The 19,685-nt window shown below is 39.1% G+C and overlaps 1 protein-coding gene across 1 annotated transcript in view; it reads right to left on the bottom strand.

Moving 5' to 3' along the window:
* The window catches only part of LOC150077278 (intersectin-1-like), a 126,325-nt gene that overhangs the window by 85,090 nt on the left and 21,550 nt on the right, over nucleotides 1-19,685 (bottom strand). Inside the window, exon 2 of the mRNA XM_090385839.1 lies at nucleotides 2,980-3,080. Coding sequence (XP_090241965.1) covers nucleotides 2,980-3,080 — 101 coding nt within the window. The remainder of the gene's footprint in view (nucleotides 1-2,979; nucleotides 3,081-19,685) is intronic.

Raw genomic sequence — 19,685 nt, 5'->3', positions numbered from 1 at the left:
TTTGTAGTGGAAGTTGATAGCCTAAATAAATTTAAGGCTGAGCTGGACAGGCATTTGGAACGAATGGGGGGATGAAATGGGAGGGATTTTTTTGGCTGATGCTGCATAAGCTTGCTTTCTTGCATTGTATGCCTCTACTAATGCTAATACTAATCTGCAGGTAAAAGACCCAGCTACTCACTTCCTAGCATTTAGACTTGCTCATTTATACAAGGATACCACAGTGACTCTCAGCTTACTGTTATTATTCAGCTGAGAGATCATTTATCAACCAATGAATTTGCAAATTTAATTATGTATTTGAGTTATTTAATTTAGAATTTTAGCAGTTCAATTTAATCATTTATCAATTTAACAATCAATCACTCACATTCACCACAATACTCAGTCTTCCAAATCATTTACTCACAGCCATGCATCTACTCACTTCCTATAATTCAGACTTGCTCATTCACACAAGAATACCGACTCCCAGCTTACTGTTATTCTTCAGCTGAGAGGTCATTTATCAATCAATCAATTTATAAACTTAATTATCTCAGCTATTTAATTAAGAATTTTAACAATTCAGTTTAATCATTTATCAATTTTACAATCAATCACTCACATTTACCACAATACTCAGTTTCTCAATCAGTCACTCACATTTACCATGATACTCAGTCTTTCAAATAATTTACTCATAGTCATGCATCTACTCATTTCCTAGCAATTTAGACTTGCTCATTCACACAAGCACACCACAGTGTGCTCACAGCTTACTGTTATTCTTCAGCTGAGAGGTAGCCCTGGCTGTAGGTACCATTTAGCCTCCTGGTAGTCCTATCAGTTATTTCAGTGGTTCTCAAACTACTGAGATCTATGGACCCCTTCAAAAAAGGAAAGAAGTTCACACACCCCTTCAAAATTGAAAAAAAAAAAAAGTTCACGGACCCCTTATATATATATATTTATATATGTTTCTCTCTGTGTGTGTACTTATGGACACTGGGTTTTCTGAAAAGAAAATTCAAAGTTTTATGTTTAAAACAACTCAACTTTATTTTTATATAAATATATAATAATAACTTTATTTATCATCAATTTGCTATACATAGAACAAATAATTTTACCAGTTCCAGAGGGTCATTTTGCGGACTCCCTGGAACTGGTCTACAGACCCCAGTTTGGGAACCGCTGGGTTATTTGGTAAATTTAGTTATGTTTATCCAAGTTTGTTTCAGGACATGTGCTACGATGGGGACAATACCAGCTTGTCATTATTCCCATTCAGTTACATAGGTTGTTTTCCTGCCTCTGGGGTCCCCCAACAATTGGTTTGGGGGCCTACAGGGGGAGGAGTCAAGTTTGGCAGTCTTGTCTGGTATGTTTCTTCATTTCGGGTGGTCATGTCCAGTTAATCTTGTCTTTCTCTGTGGGTAGGGAGGGGCATGGGCTAATTTAGTTAATGAGCTATAGATTTGGTACAGGGACTGGTTGCAGCGCCCGTCTTCGCAAGTCTCTCTTGATTTCAAATGCTTTTTGTGCAAAGTTGGTGAAGGCCTTATAAAGGTGAACCAATTGTAAAGCGAGGGTCCACTGTGGTGAGCGTTGTAAGGCGTATAGCAGCAATGCATCCGTGGATTGACAAAAATTGCCAAGAAAATGCAACACAAAATGATTAATCCCCCCACCATTATACTACTCTATACCAGGCACGAGCAACACATGACCCAATCAGTACCCCTACTGATTGAGTCATGCTATTTCTTTCATCATTCACCACCGTATTTAATAAATTCTGACAGAAAAATATTTATAATTCAACATGTTGAAGACTAATAGTCAGCATTGTAAAGCGTATAGAGTACATATACATGCAATGCAGCCACCAAAACCACCTCCATTGAGTATGAAAAAGAGATCCAAGCTATTTCGACAGTGGAAGAAATTACAGTATGCGATGGAGTTGAATGAAGAAGCCGGAGAAGGTCCATCCACATCTCCCCAGAAATGTGAGAAGTGAATTTGGAACGAGTCGTGGAAGTTGATACTGCAAATGAAAACAAAGAAGAGTCCTCGAAGCCCAGTCATAAACGAAAAGTGAAGCCAAAACCGACTTCCAAAAGTACTCCATCAAATCGTTCAACGCATAGCGAGAGTAATACACAGCCGGAGCAGCAACAACAGGATTTTAAGAAATACCGAAGCATCCACGCACAGTTTAAAGGTACATTCCTGGATAATTATTTCAGCTCAGTCTGTCCCGTATGTGATCAGCTTTGGTTCAAGAATGAGGTGAAGATTGTAGCAGCTTGAGATCACACTCTTCTTCAAACAGCATTTCCAAATGAGGATGTAAGTCAAACGTCGGCCTGTAACAGCTGTTGTGGCTCTCTCAAGAATGAAGTGATTCCAGCTCTATTGAAGTCAAACGGTTTTAAATATCATCCGATGCCACAGCACTTGCCGAAATTAGATTTGGTAGCGGAATGTCTCATATCTCCGAGGTTCCCATTCATGCAGATTCGTCACCTGCGGAATTCATATGGTCAATACAGGATCCCTGGTCAAGTGATAAATGTTTGCCTAAAGAAGTTTCGCTTAACTTCCACTATGTTTGCCCAGCACAAACATAATTTTTTTTTGGGATTAAAATAATTATGGCTGTTATTAAATTTAGAATGTATTTTATTGTCAAAAGGAACTTATTCTTTGTTAATTTTCAGTTTTAAAAACCAAACAAAATTAAATAATTTGATTATATATTGTCCTGAATGACTGTGTATATGCTGAAACTTAACCCTGAAAAGGGGCAAACTTGAAGTGGCAGAAGTATATCAATTATTCAGTCAAACTGACTTACTGAGAGGTTATATAAACAATGGGTATGCCCCACTGCTGGCTGAAGAAGTGAGTATACTCATTGTTCACTGCAAATAAAAGGAAGTTAGTGCACATTAAGGAAAAAAGTTTAACAAAATCATTACAATAAATTACCTTTCATTTTTGTCCTTGTTGTGAGTATTTTTCTTTCTTCTAAAACACTTAAAAAATTTGTAGCACCCTCCATAGAATCAATGTTGCTCCATATATAATAACTACAAACAGACAGCTTTGTATTAGGAAATAATTATAAAAATACATCTTCAAAATTGTAAAAGTAAATAGCTAATGCTATTTAGCCTTACTGAAATTATAGTGTGTGTGTGTATATGTGTGTGTGTGTGTCCAGCCGCATTTAAACTGCTCAGTTAATGCTCACACCAAAAACAAACTTTGCCTTCACAAGTTTCCCTGGCATATTACATTACATGTACTTTCAAATAATATTTGCAAATTGGTTAATGTACTATTTATTTAAAAGATGAAACACTGCAATGACAATCTGTTTCAGATTTTCATCAGATAGCTGGTGGGCCCTAGTGACAATGCTCAGATCAGATGAAACACAGTTATGAAGAAGCTGTTTAATATACGCTGCCATGTGCAATATATAATTGGATTATCAAACTTATAAAAATGGCTACAAAAAGCATGAAAGGACAAAAACAGTACATTCCTAAACTCCATATAATTTCAATAGGACCAAACAGCATTAACCATTTTATTTTATAATTTTAGAGGTCTAAGTTCATATAACACAGCTCACGTCCAATTTCTTCACAACTGTTTTGTCTGGATATTGTCAGAGACAAACCTGATAACTAAGTAAAAACAAAATTATGGAGAGAGAATTTATTTTTGAGAAAATAAATTCTCTCTCCATATTGGTGGTTACAGTTATAATTTTATCCTTTCCCTTTAAAAGTTATTAAATAGTGATAAGGTTCAATATGATTCCTAAATGATATTATGTAGGCAATATTAATAGATAAAACTGATATGAGATGAATACTCTACATAAAGGAAACAACGTAACACTGGATATTCCAAAGATGATTGCATACCAACAAAAGTTAAAATTCTTTCTGATTCCCCATTTATCCTGGGGAATCCGAATGAATTTTAGCATTCCAGATATAGACTGGAACTTATGAGTTGGATGTTCATTCAGCAGAACATTTCTGGATTTACTGGTCGACTGCTTTCTATACCAACGTGTTAGAGAAGCAACAAGAGAAAGCAGTCAGCCAGTAACACCAGCAGTCACTGGCCACAGCAGTGGGCCGGTGGCAACCATTTTAAATTTTTTCAGTGAGACCAACTAATGTAAACAAATGCCAAGTGGGCAGTGTTAAGGAAAGTAACTGTAAGGGCTACTAAGTTTTCTGTATCAACAAAGAAATACTGTTGAGCTGATGAGACAAGTGGAAGATAAGAAAGATGCATGGAATCAATATAAATAATCAAGGGGATACACATGATTATGAGAAGTCTTTGGCTAAGAATGCAAAGAAAAGTAGCAAAATTGTTTCTGCTTAATGTTTCTGACACAAGAAGGAGAGGAATAAATGACGTTGGTCCACAGGATATGAATGACAAACTATGTCCTCATAGAGTAGGAAGTGCTTTTATTGCCTGTCAGTCAAACATTTTAGAAATTATATAGAATTTACAGCAATTTTTCTAAACAAAATCTTGCAGAAGCCTTCTGCCACAATGGAAGGTTGTCATTTTGGCTGTTAAACATGCTTGCTATGATATTTTTCGCTGAGCTTCAGTTAATTTTATGAGTCCAAAGTGCCTATAAATTCTCTTAATTTGTGTTCACGGAATACTTCTACAATGAGGACTCCAATGGCGAATTCTTTTTAGTTTTTTTGCTACATGCAACAGTCAGCTTTTAACGTTTTTATTCAGTTCCTTTGTCAATGGGTCAGGTCACCATTAACAGGGAACTAGAGTGCAGCCTACGTGCTTTGATTAGCTGGCATGTCAAAACCTGACTATTTTAACTGGGGAGGGGAGCCCTTTGTGTTTTTTTGCTTACAGAACATGTTCCACCCAACTGTTTCGTCTACAACTGACTGTTTTCAAGATTGATAGTGTCATTTGACTCCATTTTGACCTCCTTTAACCTACTGCATCTCCGACCCGCTTATTCAAAGACCTCAATTTTCTGAATTTTAACCAAATCCTAAATAAATAAACGTGCAAGAAATAACCGATTAGTAGGACAACCAACCAAGCATACCCCATGCAAAAGCCAACAACGAACCACTAGTCACTGATTTACAGGAAGAGATAGAGGATTTCAGGTCAAAGAAAAAGAATCATAAAACCGTCATCCACAAATCAGAGAGGGAAACAAGGAGTCAGCCCATGGATCTACAGGAAACCTCGGGCTCCCTGACAGAGACCAATAATGAAACTTCAAAGGAGTCTGAGACAGCTTTGGACCGAATCCTACCAGGTTGCACTGTTTTGGAACAGGTTCTGACCCTCAGAACTCAGCTTAAAAACTTAATGAAGGTCTCAAGTAACTATATCACTACAGCTCTTTGTGGAAACATTGTGAACCTCTGGAGCAAAGTGGAAACAATTTTACTCAACATTCGCCTACAGTCAGAGAAGAATGCCACTAAACTAGAGGCAACCCTACCAGACAGGAGCAATCAAATGCTACAGTGCACCCCTACTTATGCAGATGCTCTGAAGAACCCTAAAACTGACAACTAACCTTCCAGTAAAGGCCCCACTCCTAGAAGGAAAATCCTACTACCTAAACTGCACCTTGTTGGTTTGAAGCCTGCCTGTCCAGATGCTCCGAAGACGAGTGAGTAAATTAAAAACACCATTATCTCCAGACTGAAGATTTCAAGACCACCAGAATAAAATCAATCCGGAAAACTCAGAATACAGGAGTGATTACTGAGAAGGAAACCAGAGAAGAAGCCATGAAAATCCGCAATAACTCCAAGATCCTCACCTTGGGACTCACTGTTGAGCTCCCAAGAAAGAAAGGATAGCGTATTCTCATCTTTTATGTTGATAAAGACTTAGACCCTTCTGCTATCAGAGATGAATTGTATCAGCGCAACCTCCAACAGAACTTCCCAAAAGAGGAGCTGGCTGACCTTATTATCCACAAGTATCACACCAAATCGAGAACAGGGAATTCCTATAACTGGGTAGTGGAACTTATGCCCTCTGCCTGACAAACCCCTTCCAACAGAACAGAGTACAGGTGACCCTCACTTAACGCTGATAATTCGTTCCGGAAAAATAGTGCTAAGTGAATCCGCACTAAGCGAGCACCGCATTCCCATAAGGTAACATATATATTTGTGAGTTGCAGTCGGTGCCATAGGATATTTCCTAATCAATAATAAATGGTATTAATATTCAAATATTTGTACATATAAAATATTCTGCATTATATACGTATATAATTATGTGATAACTACTTACGTATCAAAATTAAACTTAAAATCATGAATTTAATTGATCTAAATTGATTTAATTATTTAATTAATGAATTTAATCATGAAAAATGTGTCGATTTTGGGTTGAACTTTGGCCCTCTTCCAAATAAACTAAAAGGGGTATTAATTTTAAATCCCCCGCAGCATTACCACCCTACAATAAAGTCAACCGATCCTTCGCCGCTTTGAAACCTGGCATGTTTTTTTTTCTTCTTTCAATATGAAACTTCTTTTAGGCATTCGTTTCCACAAAAGTCCTGCTTCATCTATGTTAAAAACTTGTTGAGAAGTATAACACATAATACCCCTCTTCAATAATTTTAACAAATTCTTTTTTGAAAGTTTTGGCTCCTTCTGCACTTGCGGCTTCTTCCTGGATTTTAAATCTATTCAACCAGCCGGTTTAAATCTATTCAACCAGTGGTTAAAGAAGCACTGCAGGATCATTTCGACAAGACTTCAGTTATAGCTCAGACACAGCATGGTTTTGTTAAGGGGAAGTCTTGCCTGACCAATTTGATTGGATACTATGATGCAGTCACAAAAGAACTGGATGCAGGGAATAGCTTTGATATTATATACTTGGATCTTAGAAAGGCTTTTGATACTGTTGCACATGGAAGACTGCTACACAAATTGGAGCAGTGTGACATTGGAGGCAAATTGCTGCTATGGATAAAGGGGTGGTTGAGTGGGAGAAGACAGAGAGTGGTAATCAATGGACACTGCTCATCATGGACTAATGTTATTAGTGGAGTCCCTCAGGGCTCAGTGTTGGGTCCATTATTGTTTTCTGTATTTATAAATGATATTGATGATGGTATATCAAGCTTAATGTCCAAGTTTGCAGATGATACAAAGGTTGGCAGGGTTGTCAAGGACACTACTGACACTACACTGCTGCAACAGGATCTGGAAAGGTTGAGCAGATGGGCTGAGAGGTGGCAAATGAAGTTTAACATTGACAAATGTAAAGTACTACACATGGGAAACAGCAACCCCAGGGCAACGTATCAACTCTGTGGTACTACACTGACAGTGGTAGAGAATGAAAGGGACTTGGGGGTGATTGTGCAGGCAGATATGAAGTTCTCTGAGCAGTGCAGACGGGCTGCAAGAGTAGCTCATGGAGTATTGTCAATGATATACAGGAATTTTTCCAGCAGGGATAAGGAGGTGATTATTCCATTGTATAAGGCAATGGTCAGGCCACACCTAGAGTACTGTATACAGGTCTGGAGGCCTCATTTCAAGAAGGATGTAGAGCTGCTGGAACGAGTACAGAGAAGGGCAACAAGATTAGTGAATGGAACAAAGGGGTGCTCTTACGAGGAAAGGCTTAAGTTTTGCAAATTACAGTGTCTGGAGACTAGGCACCAGCGAGGTGATCTGATAGAGGTGTATAAAGCCTTGAATGGTTTAAGCATGCTCAATGCTGATGGGATTCTTCCTCTAGCTCAGAAAAATCACCTGAGAGGGCATAAATTCAAATTGAGGAAAGACAGATGTAGGATAGACGTGCGGAAATATGCCTTTAGCCAGCGGGTGGTCAGTTGGTGGAACAGACTGCCATCCCTTGTGGTGGAGGTTGATAGCCTAAATAAGTTTAAGGCTCAGCTGGACAGGTATTTTGAACGAACAGAGGGGTGAAGTGGAAGTGGGTTTTTTTTTTTTTTTTTTTTTTCTTTGGCTGATGCTGCATAAGCTTGCTTTCTTGCATCAAATGCCTCTACTAATGCTAATGCTAATGCAGCCATTACTAGTTTTAAATGGATCCACATTTTTTTTTTTTTTTTTTAGGTGAGTTTTCTTCAGATCATCATACTGGCTAATCTCTCTCTCCTCTCTCTCTTTTTTTTTTTTATTTTTTTAATAATATTTAACTTAACTGAATTCTGCATTGGATATTATCTTCAATAAAATTAGTTCAAGTCTTTCCATTTCATTCCTAATAACCGGCTTAGTCCTAGTTGCTTGCAGTGGAACAGCTATCTTTTCCACTGTTAAAATTAATTCTTTATTTTTTTTATAATTGTTCTTATAGTTAAACTTGCAAGTGCTAAATTATGACACACATCCGCTTGTCTTTGACCGGAATCGATTTGCTTCAAAACGTCTAATTTAATTTTCAAATTCAGTCTTTTTCTTACATTTATAGTCTTCGTACTGCGCTCAGACATTGTTGCTTTTACATTCTTATCGGTCATTATTAACTCTTCGAAAATGTAGTTGCGTTAGTTGCATTAATTATGATATAATGTTCGAGTAAACTGCCCATTTCACACGATATCTAATACGGTACTGAGTGATGACTAAACTTCGGATAAATGCATATAACAAGCAATATACTTGATCATTTTTTAAAATGTTGATCTCGGAACTACATAACAAGTCACTGTACTGCAATTAAATTAGCGTGCGAGAAAATTTCACTGAGCGTTTGAAAATTTCTCAAGTCGGCGTGGGAAACGTTTTAATGCTGTTTTGCTATTCATTTTCAAGCTACCAACTCCATCAAATGAAACGATTTCGTTAAATATGCCAAAAATTCAATCTGTAAAATAGCGTTATAGTGATCTGTGACAGCGTTATAGTCAGATACGGGTTATAATATAAGAACAGCGTTATAGTGAATCAGCGTAAAGCAAACCGCGTTATAACGGGGGCCTGCTGTATATATTAACTGGGGCAGTAACTACTTTAGGGAACATGTGGCTTTCCCAAATGCTTTAAATGAGGCAATGTACTGATGTGGGATTTACTTATAGATCTAACTACCATCATGGATAAGAGAAAGGCCTTTTGCTTTCGTAAAGGTGACTACAATGGTCTCAGAGAGTTTTTAAATTCTATACAGTGGGTTCAACCAATGATGTTACCAATAGCAAATTCTAAATGGGAAGCTTTCAGTAACTTAATCTTGGAGGTTACTAGGCTTTTCATACCAATTAAGAAATACTGTCAAGGTTGAGGCCTAAATAGATATCGGATGAATTAATGTGGCTCGTGGTAGAGATGAAAAATGCATGGGATGCATATGATTACAGCTTGATTACAGACTAGCTTATATCTGCCTATGGCAGATATAAGCTAGTCTGTAATCATAAACTCTAAAAGTCTGTAATATAAATTCTAAAAGGAAGGGGATGACACAGATTGATCCACTTGATATCAATGGTTTGACTGTGGATGATCATTCTCAGATAGCTGCCAAACTGAGTATTTTGCCTCTACATTCACACACGAGAAGTTATTCAAGTAGGAAAGGGGCCAGATGTTTATCAAACTCTAACAGGGAGCTAAGTGATTTTGTAATAACTGAGAGCAAAGTGGAGGAGAAATTGCTGAAGTTAAACATAAGGAAGGCATCTGGGGTGGATGATATCTTCTTTAATATAACTAACCAGTTATATTAAAGGCAGCAGCAAAGGAAGTAAACAAACCATTAGCAATAATTACGAAAGCTTCCTTGGACTCAGTGGAGATCCCCATGGACTGGGGATGTGCAAATCTGTCCCCAATTCACAAATGGGGATCAAAGGGTGACACGGGTAATTACAGACAAGTTAGTTTAACTTCTGTTCCGGGTAAAATAATGGAGTCACTGGTTAAAGGTGCATTGCAGGATCATCTAGACAAGACTATAGCAATAATTCGGACACAGCATGGGTTTGTTAAGGGAAAGTCTTGTTTGACAAATTTGATAGGATATTATGATGTGGTTACAAAGGAACTGGATGCAAAAAATAATTTTGATATCATATATTTGGATTTCAGGAAAGCTTTTGACACTGTTGCGCATGGAAGACTATTGTACAAATTGGAGCAGAATGGTACTAAGGGTAAGTTGCTACAATGGCTAAAAGGATGGTTAAGTGGGAGAAGACAGAGGGTGGTAATCAATGGGTGCTGCTCTTTGTGGACTAATGTTATTAGTGGAGTCCCACAGGGTTCAATGTTGGGTCCACTGTTGTTTTGTATATTTATCAATGATATTGATGAAGGTATATCAGGCTTAATGTCGAAGTTTGCAGATGATACAAAGGTTGGCAGGGTTGTTAATGACAGTAATGGCAGTGTGCTACTGCAACAGGATCTAGATAATTTGGGCAGATGGGCTAAGAAGTGGCAACTGAAGTTTAACCTTGACAAATGCAAAGTACTGCATATGGATAGAAGTAACCCCAGAGAAACGTACCAACTGTGTGGTACTACACTTAAGGTAGTAGAAAGTGAAAAAGACCTGGGGGTAATTGTGCAGTCAGTTTTGAAGTTTTCTGAGAAATGCAGACAGGCTGCCAGGGCAGGTCATGGGGTTTTGTCAATGATATATAGGAATTTTGCTAGCAGGGAAAAGGAGGTGATTGTCCCTCTGTATAAGGCAATGGTCAGGCCACGCCTTGAGTACGGCGTACAGATCTGGAGGCCTCATTTTAGGAAGGATGTAGATTTACTTGAGCGTGTACAGAGAAGGGCAACAAGATTGGTGAGGGGGAAAAAAGGGATCCCCTTACCAAGAGAGGCTTAAGTTCTGCAAATTGCAGTGGCTGGAGACTAGGCACCTGCACGGTGATCTGATTGAGGTGTATAAGGCCTTGAATCGGTTAAGCATGCTGAATTCTGATGGGATCCTTCCATTTGTTCAGATTATGAACCTATGGGGGCATAAATTCAAATTAAGAAAGGACAGATGTAGAATAAATGTGCGGAAATTTGCCTTTAGCCAGCGGGTGGTTAATTGCTGGAACAAACTTCATCTGTCATTGTGGAAGTTGATAGGTTGAATAAATTTAAGGAGTAACTGGACAGGCATTTGGAGGGAATGGTGTGATTTTTTTTTTTTTTTTTGGCTGATGCTGCATAAGCTCATACAATTGCTTTCTTGCATCACATGCCACTACTACTACTACCATATAAATAAAAAATACCTTTTAAAATATAAAAAACTATTTTTTTTTAAAAGATGAACACTTTAAGCAATATTTACGTGTTTAGTACCCACAAATCTATAAAGTAAACTTACTTTCAGGCCAGTAACAGTATCACTCAAATTTTGTTGTTCGGTGTAATTAAACGATTATTCATCATTCCAAAGTTAACTTTGGACCAGTCAACTCATCGACTTTCTGACTATAATATTTCTCGAACAGAAACGGATTGAATACAGCTAATTGATCAAATGTAAACTGTTTTTTTTTTTTTTTTGCAGGAGATACCAAAAACAGAACAATTTGAATTTCATATTCAAAAAATGGGCATAAAAATTACAACATAACAACTTTCAAAACAACTTTCAAAACAACTTTCTTTTAGATAAGTTATACAAAAAAAAAAAGTATTTTCTAGATACCTGTGGTCCTATAAATATATAGACCCTTTAGGGTTGAATATCTTAAATTTTATTATTTAAGCCAGAAAACGCCTTTTAAAAAAACTAACAGACCATCCCACATACTCTGTGGACCAACCAAACGCAGAAGAAATTAAATTTCCCACTCGGAAATTCGCGATTTACCCTCTGCCGACAAAAACATTTAATAAATTTCATAATTAAAAATATTAGCATTAGCATTAGTAGAGGCATTTGATGCAAGAAAGCAAGCTTATGCAATATCAGCCAAAAAAAAAAAAAACCCCACTTCCACTTCACCCCTCTGTTCGTTCAAAATACACGTCCAGCTGAGCCTTAAACTTATTTAGGCTATCAACCTCCGCTACATGGGATGGAAGTCTGTTCAACCAACCAACCACCCGCTGCCTAAAGGCAAATTCCGCACGTCTACCCTACATCTGTCTTTCCTCAATTTGAATTTATGCCCTCTCAGGTGATTATTCTGAGCTAGAGGAAGAATCCCATCAGCATTGAGCATACTCAAACCATTCAAGGCTTTATACACCTGTATCAGATCACCTCGCAAGTGCCTAGTTTCCAGACACTGTAATTTGAAAAACTTAAGCCTTTCTTCGTAAGAGCACCCCTTTGTTCCATTCACTAATCTTGTTGCCCTTCTCTGTACTCGTTCCAGCAGCTCTACATCCTTCTTGAAATGAGGCCTCCAGACCTGTATACAGTACACTAGGTGTGGCCTGACCATTGCCTTATACAAGGGAATAATCACCTCCTTATCCCTGCTAGAAAAATTCCTGTATATCATTGACAATACTCCATGAGCTACTCTTGCAGCCCGTCTGCACTGGTCAGAGAACTTCATATCTGCCTGCACAACCACCCCCAAGTCCCTTTCATTCTCTACCACTGTCAGTGTAGTACCACAGAGTTGATACGTTGCTCTGGGGTTGCTGTTTCCCATGTGTAGTACTTTACATTTGTCAATGTTAAACTTTATTTGCCAACTCTCAGCCCATCTGTACAACCTTTCCAGATCCTGTTGCAGCAGCATAGTGTCAGTAGTGTCCTTGACAACCCTGCCAACCTTCGTATCATCTGCAAACTTGGATATTAAGCTTGATATACCATCATCAATATCATTTATAAATACAGAAAAAAAATGGACCCAACACTGAACCATGAGGGACTCCACTAATAACATTAGTAAACGACGAGCAGTGTCCATTGATTACCACACTCTGTCTTCTCCCCCTCAACCACCCCTTTATCCATAGCAGAAATTTGCCTCCAATGTCACACTGCTCCAATTTGTGAAGCAGTCTTCCATGTGCAACAGTATCAAAAGCCTTTCTAAGATCCAAGTATATAATATCAAAGCTATTCCCTGCATCCAGTTCTTTTGTGACTGCATCATAGTATCCAATCAAATTGGTCAGGCAAGACGTCCCCTTCACAAATCCATGCTGTGTCCCAGCTATAACTGAAGTCTTGTCTAAATGATCCTGCAGTGCTTCTTTAACCAGTGCCTCCATTAATTTTCCTGGAACAGAAGTTAAGCTCACAGGTCTATAATTACTTGTGTCAGCCTTTGATCCTCCTTTGTGAATTGGGGTCACATTTGCACATCTCCAGTCCATGGGTACTTCCCCTGAGTCCAAGGAAGCTCTCATAATTATGGCTAAGGATTTGCTTACTTTCTTTGCTGCTTCCTTTAATATAACTGGATAGATCCCATCCACCCCGGGTGCCTTTATTGTGTTTATCTTCAACAGTTTCTCCTCCATTTTACTCCCAGTTATTTCAAGATTCTGTAGCTTACTGCTAGAGTTGAATACACCTCTGGCATTCCCCTCGCTGAATAACTCCTCATGAGTGAATGGCGATGCAAAATATTCACTTAGTTTGTTAGCTACCTGAGCAGGGTCATCAACAGTTGACCCATCAATATCAAGTGGACCAATCTGATTCATCCCCTTCCTTCTAGAGTTTACATAAGCAAAGAACTCTTTCCTGTTTTTCTTTGCATCCCTTGCCAAGGATTTCTCGTAATCTGCCTTCACCTGCCTAACCTCCTTTGTAACTTGGTTGCATATCAACTTGTATCTATCATAGGCTTCTGTGTCATGTGTTAATTTGTAAGTATCCCATGCATTTTTCTTCTCTGTCATATGCCTCATTAGTTCATCTGACATCCATTTTGGCCTAAACCTTGAACAATATTTCTTAGTTGGTATGTAAAGCCTAGTAGCTTCCAAGATAAGTTCTTTGAATGCTTCCCATTTTGAATTTGCTGTTGGTAACATCATCAGTTGGTCCCACTGTATAGAATTTAAATACTGTCTCAGTCCATCGTAGTCGCCTTTAGGGAAGCAATAACCGTTCCCTTTACCCCTAATGCTAGTTACCTCTTTGAGTAAATCCCACTTCAGCACACTGTGATCACTGCCACCTAGTGGTTCATTTATCTGCAGATTCTTAATGCATGAAGAATCACTGCTGATAATCAAATCAAGCATATTACTCCCTCTAGTTGCCTCCCGAAAATGCTGATGTAGAAAACAATCATCCAATAAATCCACAAAAGCCCTGCTAGTGTGTGACACTAGCAGGGCTTTGACACTGCACTGTCCAACGATGTCGACTGGCTTCACTTCCTTGGATTTTATGTATTTCTTAACTAATAGCTTAACCCCTCCCCCCCTTCCTATCCTGTCTATCCTTTCTGTAGACGTTGTACTCCCCAAATTCCAGTTCTGCATCCCTTATATCTGTGTGACACCACGTCTCTGATATCCCAACAATATCTGCCTTTGATGTTTTGAGCAATACCTCAAATTCATCAAATTTATTTACTAAACTCCTAGCATTGGTGTACACGCAAGTATACCTGGACCTGTTTCTATTCTAATGTACCCTAACACAACCCATGTGTTTACTTGTACCGCAATGGCTCCCAGCAGTCTCTGAAATATCATGCATCTTGTTTTTCAGGCTTCTGCTCATTCTAATAGAAGCAGTGCAAGAATCTCTTTCACCTCTGCCAGTGGCTACTGTCAATCTATTGATCTTTGTCTCCCCCCAAGCTAGCAGTTTTCCGACCCACCTAACACAGCCTCGATAGAATCAGCAAATATTCTTGCACCCTTTCTATTTAAGTGTATCCCATCCCTGTAGAAGCAATCTCTCCTGTTAACAAGTACAGTCCAGGCTGAAAAAAATTCTACCCCTTGAGCCTTGCAAAATCTTTCCAGGGCCGAATTGATCGACAGGGCTCTCATCATATACTCCCCCCTGTCGTGTCTGGGCAGAATTGCAGACACTTTCAAATTCAACCCTAATTCTCGGCTTTTGTTCAACAGTGACCTGTACTTGTTAAGTAATTCCGCCGGTCTCCTACTCTTAATATCATTAGTGCCAACGTGTTCAACTATATCACCTTTTGTTCCCTTAAAAGATGATATTCGCTCTACAACCTCATCAACCTTTGCCCCTGGCAGACATACCCTGGTCCTGTTCCACCTATCCTTTTTACAAAGCAGGTTCCCCGTTTCCCTGACAATAGAGTCACCAACAAGTGTTGGTGACTCTATGTTGGAGTATATGATGAGAGCCCTGTCAATCAATTCGGCCCTGGAAAGATTGTGCAGGGCTCAAGGGGTAGAATTTTTTTCAGCCTGGTCTGTACTTGTTAACAGGAGAGACTGCTTCTACAGGGATGGGATACACTTAAATAGAAAGGGTGCAAGAATGTTTGCTGATGCTATCGAGGCAATGTTAGGTGGGTCGGAAAACTGCTAGATTGGGGGGATACAAGGACTAATAGATTAACAGTAGCCACTGGCAGAGGTGAAAGTGATTCTTGCACTGCTTCTATTGGAATGAGCCGCAGCCTGGAAAATAAGATGCAGGATATTTCAGAGACTGCTGGGAATCATTGGGGTACAAGTAAACACATGGGTTGTGTTAGGGTAGCTAAGAAAAAGAACAGGTGCATGTATACTTGTGTGTACACCAATGCTAGGAGTTTAGTAAATAAATTTTATGAATTTGAGGTATTGCTCAAAACATCAAAGGCAGATATTGTGGGGATTTCAGAGACGTGGTGTCACACAGATATAAGAAATGCAGAACTGGAATTTGGGGAGTACAATGTCTACAGAAAGGATAGACAGGATAGGAAGGGAGGAGGGGTTATGCTATTAATTAAGAAACACATAAAATCCAAGGAAGTGAAGCCAGTCGACATCGCTGGACAGTGCAGTGTCGAGTCAGTTTGGTGTGACATAAGCATTGGGAGATCAAAATTGAGAGTAGGAGTGTGCTATAGGCCTAATGACTCTGATGAGTATAATAAGAAACTGTTCGGAGAAATAGAGTGGGCCAGTAAATCAGAGAGTCTTATAATGGGGGATTTTAATTTCCCAGATATTGACTGGAATTTGGGGGCTGGTCACTCACACAGTAGCAAGGCTTTTGTGGATTTATTGGATGATTGTTTTCTACATCCGCATGTTCGGGAGGCAACTAGAGGGAGTAATACTCTTGATTTGATTATCAGTAGTGATTCTTCATGCATTAAGAATCTGCAGATAAATGAACCACTTGGTGGCAGTGATCACAGTGTGCTGAAGTGGGAGTTACTCAAAGAGGTAACTACCATTAGGGGTAAAGGGAAGGGGTATTGCTTTCGTAAAGGCGACTACAATGGACTGAGACAGTATTTAAATTCTATACAGTGGGATCAACTGATGATATTGCCAACAGCAAATTCAAAATGGGAAGCATTCAAAGAACTTATCGTGGAAGCTACTAGGCTTTACATACCAACTAAGAAATATTGTTCAAGGTTTAGGCCTAAATGGTTGTCAGATGAACTAATGAGGCATATGGCAGAGAAGAAAAATGCATGGGATACATACAAATTAACACGTGACACGGATGCCTATGATAGATACAAGTTGATCTGTAACCAAGTTACAAAGGAGGTTAGGCAGGCGAAGGCAGATTACGAGAGATCCTTGGCAAGGGATGCGAAGAAAAACAGCAAAGAGTTCTTTACTTATGTAAACTCTAGAAGGAAGGGGATGAATCAGATTGGTCCACTTGAGATCGATGGGTCAACTGTTGATGACCCTGCTCGGGTAGCTAACAAACTAAATGAATATTTTGCATCGACATTCACACATGAGGAGTTATTCAGCGAGGGGAATGCCAGAGGTGTATTCAACTCTAGCAGTAAGCTAGAGAATCTTGTAATAACTGAGAGCAAAGTGGAGGAGAAATTGTTGAAGATAAACACAAGAAAGGCACCTGGGGTGGATGGGATCTATCCAGTTATATTAAAGGAGGCAGCAAAGGAGGTAAGCAAACCCTTAGCCATAATTATGAGAGCTTCCTTGGACTCAGGGGAGGTACCCATTGACTGGAGATGTGCAAATGTGACCCCAATTCACAAAGGGGGATCAAAGGCTGACACAAGTAATTATAGACCTGTGAGTTTAACTTCTGTTCCCGGAAAATTAATGGAGGCACTGGTGAAAGAAGCACTGCAGGATCATCTAGACAAGACTTCAGTTATAGCTAGGACACAGCATGGTTTTGTTAAGGGGAAGTCTTGCCTTACCAATTTGATTGGATACTATGATGCAGTCACAAAAGAACTGGATGCAGGGAATAACTTTGATATTATATACTTGGATCTTAGAAAGGCTTTTGATACTGTTGCACATGGAAGACTGCTGCACAAATTGGAGCAGTGTGGCATTGGAGGCAAGTTGCTGCTATGGATAAAGGGGTGGTTGAGGGGGAGAAGACAGAGAGTGGTAATCAATGGACACTGCTCATCGTGGACTAATGTTATTAGTGGAGTCCCTCAGGGTTCAGTATTGGGGCCTTTATTGTTTTCTGTATTTATAAATGATATTGATGATGGTATATCAGGCTTAATGTCCAGGTTTGCAGACGATACGAAGGTTGGCAGGGTTGTCAAGGACACTACTGACACTATGCTGCTGCAACAGGATTTGGAAAGGTTGAGCAGATGGGCTTCGAGGTGGCAAATGAAGTTTAACATTGACAAATGTAAAGTACTACATATGGGAAACAGCAACCCCAGAGCAACGTATCAACTCTGTGGTACTACACTGACAGTGGTAGAGAATGAAAGGGACCTGGGGGTGGTGGTGCAGGCAGATATGAAGTTCTCTGAGCAGTGCAGACGAGCTGCAAGAGTAGCTCATGGTGTATTGTCAATGATATATAGGAATTTTTCTAGCAGGGATAAGGAGGTGATTATTCCCTTGTATAAGGCAATGGTCAGGCCACACCTAGAGTACTGTATACAGGCCTGGAGGCCTCATTTCAGGAAGGATGTAGAGCTGCTGGAACGAGTACAGAGAAGGGCAACTAGATTGGTGAATGGGACAAAGGGGTTCTCTTACGAAGAAAGGCTTAAGTTTTGCAAATTACAGTGTCTGGAAACTAGGCACCAGCGGGGTGATCTGATAGAGGTGTACAAAGCCTTGAATGGTTTGAGCATGCTCAATGCTGATGGGATTCTTCCTCTAGCTCAGAAAAATCACCTGAGAGGGCATAAATTCAAATTGAGGAAAGACAGATGTAGGATAGATGTGCGGAAATTTGCCTTTAGCCAGCGGGTGGTTGGTGGGTGGAACAGACTTCCATCCCTTGTCGTGGAAGTTGATAGCCTAAATAAGTTTAAGGCTCAGCTGGACAGGTATTTCGAACGAACAGAGGGGTGAAGTGGAAGTGGTTATTTTTATTTATTTATGTTACTTTTTTTTTTTTTTTTTTTTTTTTTTTTTTGGCTGATGCTGCATAAGCTTGCTTTCTTGCATCAAATGCCTCTACTAATGCTAATGCTAAAAATGCTAATGCTAACAACTACTAGTTCCTTCGGGACCAGCGCATTCTTCCTTGGGGGTTGCCTCTGTGTCATGTGATGCCCAAGTGCAAGCTCTGGCGTTGATGTGGGCAGCTGAGAGCTTGATGGGCCCCTCAATTTAGTTTCTTCGAGGGCATCCACCCTGTCCTTCAAGCTCTCATATAGGCCCACAAGAACGCTGAGTAGTTGCCTGATATCGATACACTCCTTGCATCGCGCACACACAAAAATCTCCCCCCGTGGCAGTATCATGTCCCGTACCCGATTGCTCTGCAAACATCAAGCAAACAGTGCATTTTATAAGGCTGTGAGTCAGACGACAACCTCAGTTCTGCCCTGAGCCACACACTTCCATTAGCTTGAGCCTTTTGCTTTGCTGCTCTGGTCTGAGTCATGATTCTATTCATTAATTAATTAATTATAATTAATTATGTTATGTTATTAATTATGTTAAATATGATTAATTATATTACGTTTGTAATCTAAGTCGTTATATGTATTTATTTAAAAGTACAATTTAACTGCTAACGAAGTTCAACTAACGCTATCTAGTACGGTATAAAACTATCGTATCACAAAGGCGGAAAAGTTACGAACGGTAAATCTACGGACACTTAAGTATTAATAATAATAATTAATAATAATTATTATTAATTAATAATAATAATAATAAAATAGTAAAAATATAATAATAATAATTAAATATCGAACTAATGAGACATCCAGAGATTTTGTAATTGAAGGGGAGACAGTATGTAAAATTTTAGGATGAGATAGGGATGTAATGCAATTATTTTTTTTTAAAAGATAACTTTTGGTATAACAAAAATGAATAGTGAGGTTGAATTAAAAACAGCAGAGGAAGAAAGGAATCTGGGTAACGATTTGTCCAGCTAGTTTACTGAATGGTGTAAACAGGTGGCCAGGAGAGCCCATTTATGATTTCTAGAACATTATCCTGTAGAGATATGGAGGTCATAATCCCACTGTATAGCATTAGCAGTAGCACTAGCAAAGGCATATAATGCAAGAAAGCAAGCTCAGCCAGAAAAAAAAAAAAAAAAACACCCTTATTTCACCCATC

The sequence above is a fragment of the Mastigoproctus giganteus genome, chromosome 12 (assembly GCF_048544385.1).
Source record: "Mastigoproctus giganteus isolate SK-2022 chromosome 12, ASM4854438v1, whole genome shotgun sequence".
Lineage (NCBI taxonomy): Eukaryota > Metazoa > Arthropoda > Arachnida > Uropygi > Thelyphonidae > Mastigoproctus > Mastigoproctus giganteus.
This window is presented reverse-complemented; position numbering and strand designations above follow the sequence as displayed.